The 8,961-nt window shown below is 52.1% G+C and overlaps 2 protein-coding genes across 2 annotated transcripts; both read right to left on the bottom strand.

Moving 5' to 3' along the window:
* Positions 1-1,529: 1,529 nt before the first annotated feature.
* LOC118496913 (WAP four-disulfide core domain protein 15A-like) lies at positions 1,530-2,773 on the bottom strand. Its single transcript, XM_036010132.1, has 3 exons — positions 2,508-2,773; positions 2,223-2,371; positions 1,530-1,668 (listed from the first exon to the last, which is right to left on the bottom strand). Exons 1-3 carry the CDS (start codon positions 2,593-2,595, stop codon positions 1,651-1,653), a joined length of 255 nt encoding a protein of 84 aa, XP_035866025.1. The 5' UTR covers positions 2,596-2,773; the 3' UTR covers positions 1,530-1,650.
* A 4,568-nt stretch (positions 2,774-7,341) lies between these two features.
* Positions 7,342-8,961, bottom strand: PI3 (peptidase inhibitor 3). Its single transcript, XM_036009877.1, has 3 exons — positions 8,847-8,961; positions 7,717-8,014; positions 7,342-7,508 (listed from the first exon to the last, which is right to left on the bottom strand). Exons 1-2 carry the CDS (start codon positions 8,921-8,923, stop codon positions 7,741-7,743), a joined length of 351 nt encoding a protein of 116 aa, XP_035865770.1. The 5' UTR covers positions 8,924-8,961; the 3' UTR covers positions 7,342-7,508; positions 7,717-7,740.

Genomic DNA, 8,961 nt, shown 5'->3' with positions numbered 1-8,961 from the left:
GCCAGAGGACCATTTCAGGTGGTCCAGACATGCTCCCAGAGGAAGCCCTGACCGAGAACTTGGCCCCTATTCGCCGGGGCTCCCTTGCCTGGGCTGCCCAGTGCAAGGGCCTGACTGGGTGCTGGCTGTAAGAAAAGGAGAGGCGATCACCTACCAGGTGGCTAGGGTCCCTTCCTCTCTGAACCATTCCAACAGGTGACTTTAGTTCAAGCCCGTTTGGTCCACCTGACACTCTCCTAAAACTGTGCTGTGTTCAGAAACTCCTGCCCCACAACCCTCCCTCCTTCTCTCCTTCCCTCCCCCTTGGCAGGAGTGAGCCCTGCACTGTGGTCTGAGGACTCTCCTCTCACCTCCCATTGACCCCTCCAATAGGCGTTTCCCCCAATCAACTCTTCATTGTCTACTCCAGTCTTGACATCCGCTTTTCAGAGGCCCCAGATGCACCTGCTCACCCTTAGTTTTTCTTTGCCTTGTCCAGGCAATGAAGGGAAAGAAAGTGGGCCAACAGAAGAAGGTTAGGAAAAGAAAAAACCACTTGTTTTTTCTAATAGCGATTACTATCAAATGAAGATGGTAATTACATTCCATTGAAAACACTAAAAAAGTGAGGTCTCCATTTTATTCAAATGAGAATATTTATCATAGACCTAAAATTTTTATCACTTGCAACTATGTAAATTATGCTGGAAATCTCGTATGTCAACTTGAAACATTCTAAGGACTAAGCTGTTTTTTTTTTAAATTTTTGTTTAAGATATATGAATCCCAAAAATGGATTTTTTTGTAGATTGTGCTTCACAACCTGAAATCCCTGTGTGGACCCTACTCAAGACAGACTCACATAGCTGGAAGTGGGAAAATACAAGACTAAATAACACTTCATTGTTGGCTAGATTAGGGGTTAAACTCCCCCAGATTAAGAGTCAAGGTAGTTAAGCTGGGCAACAGATAGATCTTTCTTTTCCTGATTTATACTGGCCTAAATTTTAGACCCTAAATGTAGCCCAGAACTAAGGCCGGGTCCTCCCCCACTTCCAGCCAAAGCCCCAAATCCAGTCCTAGGTCACACTGCTCCAACAGGTGGAAAGGCCACCAGCTGCAGCGTCAGAGAAAATGTAGCAAAAAGCCTCGCTCCTCCACCTCGGAATAATGTGTGCACCTTTCATGGGATCCACACCCAGAGAACAGGACTCAAAATGCCCCAGGGCCCCAGGTCAGATTTTGGAATCTGACCAACAGAGGATCCGAGTGTGAGCAGACACTGGAAGAAAGGAACACACCAGAAAAACAGAAGTGCAGGGACTGATCGAAACTACATGGGAAACGGTGCCCTCATCCTTTATTATTATTTTTTAAACAAACCCTAAATGAAATGATCTTCCCGAAAGGCTAAAGACAGGGAAAGGGGGGTGGGGGAGCAGAGAGAGAGAGAGAGAGAGAGCGCACACACGCGTGAGCAAGATCCAGCAGCCACAGATATTCAAGGACGGTCGTTGTAAATATGTAACACTTTATTTCTTTGTGTTGTTGTCATACGAATAAGCACTGAGCTCGGACAAAAGGAGGCCTTGGGGGCGAGCAGAACCTGGGAGAACTGGAGACCAGTCATCCGGGTCTGAGCCTGGGTCACCAGTGTCTTCTCTGGCCTGGTTAAGAAGGGGTTTCTACCTGAGAAGGGAAGACAGAACCGGAGCTATAAGACGGTGCAAACCGTGCAGGGGACCTGGACCGGGTCCCAGGACCGCTGGGGTCTGACTCCTGCTGGGTACTCTCCTCCCAGGAGCCCTGAGAATCGGGGCCTGGGCATCAGCAGTTCTAGGTAAGCCATCCTAAGGAGTGACACAATCTTATAATCCTTCACTTCACAATTTAAATGGGAAGAGGAAAGTGATTCATTATTACAAGCAGAAAGGACAACTGAAAACGGCCATGATAAAAACTCAGTAACAGCTGAGGCATTTCGAGATCGTCTCGAGATGGGCTCACCCCAATGTCCCCATCCTTCCCAGGAGAGCAGGAACGCCCATTACATGAAAACGAACTGTGCGTTTTCTGAGCCAACAGGTCTCTCTACGCCCTTCAGGCAGATTTCAGGGCAGATCCCAATTGAAAAGCTCTGATCGCGAGAGTTGCCAAGGGCACTGGCAGCCCCTCTGGGGCACCTGGTTCTCCCGGGACGTTTCTGGGGCAAAGTCAGGAAGGGCAGAGGGGAGGCCTCTTACTTCAAACCACGGGTCCATACACTGGTTACGGCAATTGTAGAAACAGCACTTCTTGGACTTCTTGCAACCTTTGTCGCGATGGCACAGAGGTAACATCATGAAAGGGCAGGAAAGTGTGAACTCTGGGCAGTATCCAGGTTTGTTCACGGCTGAGGAACGAGGCCACGGGGTGAGTCGGGGGCAGCCGTGCCAGCGGGTACCCCGGACGCCTCGGAGGAAACGTTCCCCACCCCAACCAACCACACAGCACACACCACACACGGAACCGCCTTGCCCTACACGCACCTTTCGTCCTCCCAGGCTGCGCCACGTGGAGGCGGAGGAGGAGGAGGAGGAAGGTCATGGTGAGTGCAGAGAGGCTGCTCCGCTTCATCTTGCAGATCCGTGTGGGTGAACGTTGAGGCTCAATCTGTTTATATCTGCTATGCAGGGGCCCGCCGGCAGGGGGCGCTGTTAGGTCCCACCGCCCGAGGTCAGGAGCGACTTGATTTGACCTTTCCTATCAGCTGTTTTTTTTTCACCGCCCCCAGAGGCTCTGTAATAACCTCTGGGCATAACACCGAGCGCCCACGGGCGCTTCCTCTTTGTCAAGCAGCGTCCTGGCTGGCGGCCCTTCATAATTCTTGCTCTATGCGGTGGAGTTCGAGGCAATGGGAGGCCATTGTCCTTCCCAGGGCCTGCCTGCCTTCCTCCCTCCCTCCCTTCCTTCCTTCCTTCCAATTAAAGTATAGTTGACATATATTATTTTGTTAGTCAGGTGTAGAGCAGTGATTTGATATTTATATACCTTATGAAGGGATCCCCACAATAATCTAGCAACCATCCATGACCACACAAAGTGATTGCAATGTTGTGCTGTGCGTTGCGTCCCTGCGAATGACTTGCTTCCTAACTGGAAGTACCTCTTATTCCCGTTCACCCTTTTCACCCCTTCCCCCACCCTCTGGCAACGGTTCATTTGTCCTCCATCTCTACGAGTTTGTGTATGTTTCGTTTTCTTTAGATTTCACATATCAGTGAATTTACACGGTATTTTCTCTCGCTATTTGACTGACTTCATTTAGCATAGTACCCTGTAGTCCATTCATGTTGTCGCAGATAACAAGATTTCATTCTTTTTCACAGCTGAATAATGTTCGGTTGTGTGTATGTAGTACCACATCTTTACCCATTCATCTGTCCCGGACCCCTAGGTCACCTCTATAATGACTGCTGTAAATAATGCTGCGGTGAACGTACGGACACATACATCTTCTTGAATTTTGTTTTCTTTGGATAAATACTCAGAAGTAGCATTGCTAAATCATTTGGCAATTCTTTTAAATTTTTTTGAAGAAACTCCATACCATTTTCCATAGTGGCTACACCAACTTACAGTCCCACCAACAGTGCCCAAGCGTTCCCTTTTATCTGCATCTTCGCCAACCCTTGTCGCTTGTTGACTTTCTGACTGCAGCCATTCTGACCGGTGTGAGGTTCCTGTCCTTTCTTTCTGGTGCAATCTCACAGCTCCCTCACTGTATCTTTTCACTGTGCATTTCCCTGCTGTCTTCTAGCTGTGGCTTGGCCGGCCCTTTGTGCATTTTAGTCAAAAGTTAGGGGAAAAAAATCCTTCCCAATTTGTTTAACAGGCCAATAACTCAAAGTGTCTGCATGTCTAATCTCAAGACGTTTATTTTCAGCTCCACAACCCTCTTGTGACCTCCTGTTTTCAAAGAACTTTGGTATTGCAACTTTGATACCAAAACATGACAAGAATATTACATGCAAGGGAAGCTTTATGCTAATCTTGCTAGAAAAATAAGGCAAAAATCCGGAACAAAATATTAGCCAATGAATTTTGCCATACATAAAAATGGTGACGCATTATGAACAAGTGAAGTGTTATTTCAACCAGGTATAGTTGGTTTAACCCTCAAAAGCAGGTCAATAGAATATTCCCTATTTACAGTTACAGGGGGGAAAATCATATGAGTAGTAGTAAAACATGTGAAAAATCACTTAATCAATTAATAATCAATTATCTATGAATGATAGAAGAATATCATGGTACAGGGTTAGAAGTTCACTTTACTTTGATAGCAAGTTTCTAAAAAAGCCCCCTACTGCAGAGGGAAGGACTTCCAGAAAGCCTCTTGAACAGGCTGACAGGGACCAGAGGGGAGAGGGGAGGGAATTTCAGGGGAATTTCCGGGGAGAATGGGAAGGGTTTACAGGAACAAATATAAAGGACACATGGACAAAAATTAGGGGGGGGTGGTGGAAATGGGAGGGAGGTAGGGGGGAGGAGTGGGTGGGCTGGGATGGGAGTAAAGGACAGAAAACTGTACTTGAACAATGATTAAAGTAAAATTAGGGGGGAAAAAAGAAAGCCTCTAGAACATTAATATGTATCATCAAGGATCAATCTTCTCAGAACTCCAGACTTTAACCAAAGGCTCGCAACAGTCCCTGGAGGGTTCACTCAAGAAAAACAGGTGAACCTCGGCAAGGAGAGGGTGCCGACCTGCCCCACTCCCATCCCTGCCTTCCCAGCTGTGCGGCAGCCTGCGGGCAGCAGGCCTGCGCTGCAGCCCGTGGGGAGCAGCTGTGAGGACCAGCGGCCCAGCCACCTCTGCAGGGGAGGACAGAGTTGACACTTCTCTGAAGCGCTGTCTCCAGAAAACTGTCACCCTGTGGCCTGTCTGGGAGCTTCATAAAGAGTTCCATTCCCAGGGCGTGTGTTTGTTTCACCTAACTCAGAGCTTGCTTTGGGGGGTCAACTCCATCCTTGGGCCAATTTTTTGACGTCATAGCTACTTCATACAGTGAGGCCCACTGGCGCTGATAAGAAGCAGGCCAAAGAAACAGAGAAGGAAAAAGTGGGGAGTGAAATATCTGGGAGGTTTTGAAATTTCCTTTCTTGCTCCTGGGGGTTCAGAAGGCTGCACGCGTGTGGGGTTGCACCCGTGCCCGGGGCTGTGTACGGGCCCCAGGCACTGTGAAGTGAGCGGCCTGGCCTCCTAACACCCATCTTGCGTGAGGAAGACTCGAGATTCTAAGCAAAGGTCTCTGCCCAGTGAGGAGTCAGTAGGCAAGAGAAGAGCCGAAAGATCGTTGACAAGATGCCTAAAGAATGCAGAACACTTGGCCTTCTGTGGAGTGTCCGTTTATAGCTGAATTGTTCCTGTCTTCTCCCCAAATTTGCATTAGCTTTGACTCTCTGCTTTGGTTGGAGTCATTCTATGATCCTGAAATTCCTGCTGCAAACTTGATTTCTGGTTCAGGTAAAACGAATAGATCAGCGAGTCCTTTTTTATTTTTTCAAGGCTGAGTCCTCCTGACTTAGTCAACATCCTACAGAAGAGAAAAAAAAAACACATTGGGACAGGTAGTTCCCTGCCTCAGGTGTGCCCTTGACTCCTAGCATGAACTTGAATGGCACCCCACACTTCGGTTTCCCCATCTGCAGGATGAAGGTGTTTGTCTGGATTCTGCCAAAGGGGACTTTCAAGTCCAAATCCATGGAAGACGGTGGCGCAGGGCCTCTGCGACAAGCCGAGAAGCGTGTGGTGTTTGCATGACCCTTGTCACGCCGGACGCCTGGGGGCGGACACACGTGGCTGGCTAGAACAGAGTCTCCTGGATGAGGAGATTCTGCACACGGAGGGCCTCAGGAGAGGCCCAAGAATGCCCAGCGATGCTCAGTGACCCTGGCTGCTCAGCCTTCCGGGTGCACGCAGAACTGAACCTGCAGATAGGACCTCAGAGTTACAGCTCGAGGAAACTCCTCCGCGGGAGAACGCTCTGTCTCTGGCGGAGCCTGCGAGCAGCTGAGCTGTTCCCGATGAGCCGTGAATTTGAGGACTGCAGGGCTCATCCGGGGCACCTCAGCGAGCATCTCTGGGTCGTTTCCTGAATCTCTGCAGCCCCAGAGCGTCTTATCTTCCCCATCATTCTTGCCCTCTCCCTTCCCCTTCACACAGAGTTGAAAAATGCCTTTTGTGAGGCGGTAGGTGGTTTGGTGCGTAGCAGCCAAGAGGCCTTGGAAGCCTAACTAGTTCCAATCTCCTTCCTTTGTATAGCTGGTTAAACTCTAGGCCAGAAGCTGGGCTTGAACACAAAGTGCAGGGCGAGTGCGTCGCAGCCACCCGGTGCTCACGATGGGCATGAGAATGGTTTGGACAACTTTCATTGCTTGGCTGCTATGCATGAAAACACCGTCCCTATCATTAGAGCGTTGCCACCGGTCAGTCTTGGGAGTGGGAGGCTGAGCCCATGTTCCCCACGGAAGCTGGAAGGCCCACATGCCTGCTTTCCCTGCAGCCACCCCATGTGCACGGGTACTGGTTCAAAGGACACACGCAAAGGCTCTGTCACGGACGTGAGGACTAGTGACGGTAAGTGGCAGACACGGAGGAAGGACACAGTTAGAAGGTACTCCGGCAGCCAAGGGCTGCAGCGTCTCACTCTAGGGAGAGGAGTGGAAGTGATGTCCACAGCTGTGGCACTGCTGGCCGCACAGGGTGTGACACCACCTGCCCAGAGGCAGCGGTGGTGAGCTCTGCTGTGATTCAGCAGTTAAAGGTTAGGGGACAGGTATTACGGATGCACGGGTGCCTCTGGGAAAACACCGAGCTGCAGACAGGGACAACGTGGGGTACGGAAGCTGACTGTGTAACCTGTGGTTAAAATAAGGGCCCACAGAGACCCTCCTCTCCTGTCACTCCTCAGGTCTGCCTGCCCCCAACTTTATGCCTCCGGAGAACACCATTCAACGTCCCTACTAAAGGATGGAGGACTCGGTGTGTGTTGTCTCCTCATTCACACCTTAAAATAGAATGTGGGAGAGGATATTGCTTAACCCGAAGGAGTTACGTGTTGTTAATCGAGGCATCTCATGCACAAACAAGCAAAATACCCAGATGTCCATTTCCTGGTGATACGGAGACTATAGTTCTTGGCTTGATTGTTGGATTCCTGATATGAAGGCCGAGGACTGTCTGTCCTTCCCCCACCCCCACCCCCGGGACCAGCTCCCCTCAAGCTGCTCGCCCCACCTTCCCTGGAGAGCGGGAGTCCCAGCCCCCCACCCACCTCCAGGAGCTGCCAGGAGCACAGAAGTCACAGGAACCAAACAAATGGTGCGGAAAACAGTCTTTTATTAGAAAGTCAATGCGAGAAGCAGCCCCAGGCCTGGGCATGCTCAGCGAGAGGAAGAATGAGCAGTGTGGGAAAGGGGTGTGCTACAGGGACCGGGGAGGGCAGCCCCCGGGGCTTGGCGGGTGCAGCGAGGACAGGCTCCACCTGGTAGGAGAGAGGAGAACCAGGGAGGTGACTCAGCAGGTCAGAGCACTCAGTGGCTTGGATGTGAGGTCCACACGTCACGCCTCTCAGGACCCCAGCCACAGCCCCTGAGACCCCTCAGCCTCCCCCTCACCTGCCAGTACCCTCCCTCCCACCCACTGAGGACCATCCCCCACCTTCCGGCCTTCTCCGTGCCCTTGGGAGTTACCTCTTCCTGCACTCGGTTCTCACGTCAGTGGGGAGTCATGCACGCCTTGCCGCACGAGCCCTCGCAGCACTTCTTGGGTCCCGAGCACTCGGAGTCCCGCAGGCAGGCGTTCGGGGGGTTCAACATGGCGCATCTGATCAGGGTCTTGGGGCAGGTGCCCGACTTGGTGCCCACCTGGTGTGGCCCGCGGGTTTTGACCGGACCTTTCCCTTTGGCTGGATGTTGACCTCCAAATGGACCTTGTCCTTTGACCAGAACATGGCCTTTGTCTGCTTCTTGACCTTTATAAGGAACTGCCAAAAGAAGAAACGTATTCAGACCCCGCGTCCCTGCTTCAAATATCTCATCCCTATCCAGCCACTGTTCACTCCAGAGCCCCCAAACGGTGACCTGAGATGGGGAGGGTCACCAAGGCTGACTTGGGTCTGTGGTCTTGGAAGGCGACTCCCTGAGCTTTGCAGGGAGGGCCTACAAGTCCAAGGTTGCCTCGGGCATCCTTCCCTCGGCCACCCCTCCATCCCAAGTCCAGCTGCTCTCTCAGGAGGAGACGCCAGACTGGAGTGACTCCCAACTGAGGAAGACACCTTGTGACTTCCAAGGACACCGGTGGAGGGGAGAAGAGCCCTGAGACAAATGGCCCCGGGACCTGAGTTCCGCCTGGCCCTGGAGATGGCCTTGGTGATTTCTCCCTCCTCTCTGGGTCCTGGCACCCTCCTTGGTAACATGGTGGTCTTCAAATTACCCGGCTTCTAAGGCCCCGTTGGTTCTTAGCCTCCTCTTAGAGGGCTGATGACTCTCAGGTGCTTTTACGGGGCAGTCGGGTGGGCGACAGACCCCACGCCCAGGGCCCTGCGCTTCCTCACTGCATTCTGCATATCTCAGACACCGCAGCACCTGAGGCCACGGCCACCCTTCTTCCACCAACAGTCCTCAGTCCTGGGGTGGCAAGCTCCTGGGGTCTGCTGGGCAACTGCCCGCTCTTTCTGGATATGATGGAAGGGACCACAGGCTGACCTGTAGGCCTGGACCCCCCTGGGGCTGCAGAAACGCTCCCCACCAGGACCCAGGTTGCCCCTGACAGCCTCTCCTCGACCCAGCCCAGCCCCGGCGGGGCACCTGCCCACTCACCCCCGACGACGGCTGCATGCACTGCCAGCGCCCCGAGGACGACCAAAACCACCAGCACCAGGAGACTGCTAGACCTCATGTTGTCAGGAGGGTGTGTGGCTGAGAGCAGAGGCCAGG

The sequence above is a fragment of the Phyllostomus discolor genome, chromosome 9, assembly GCF_004126475.2.
Source record: "Phyllostomus discolor isolate MPI-MPIP mPhyDis1 chromosome 9, mPhyDis1.pri.v3, whole genome shotgun sequence".
NCBI classification, from domain to species: domain Eukaryota; kingdom Metazoa; phylum Chordata; class Mammalia; order Chiroptera; family Phyllostomidae; genus Phyllostomus; species Phyllostomus discolor.
Note: the sequence above shows the minus strand (reverse complement) of the source record. Positions and strands in the feature narration are given on the sequence as shown.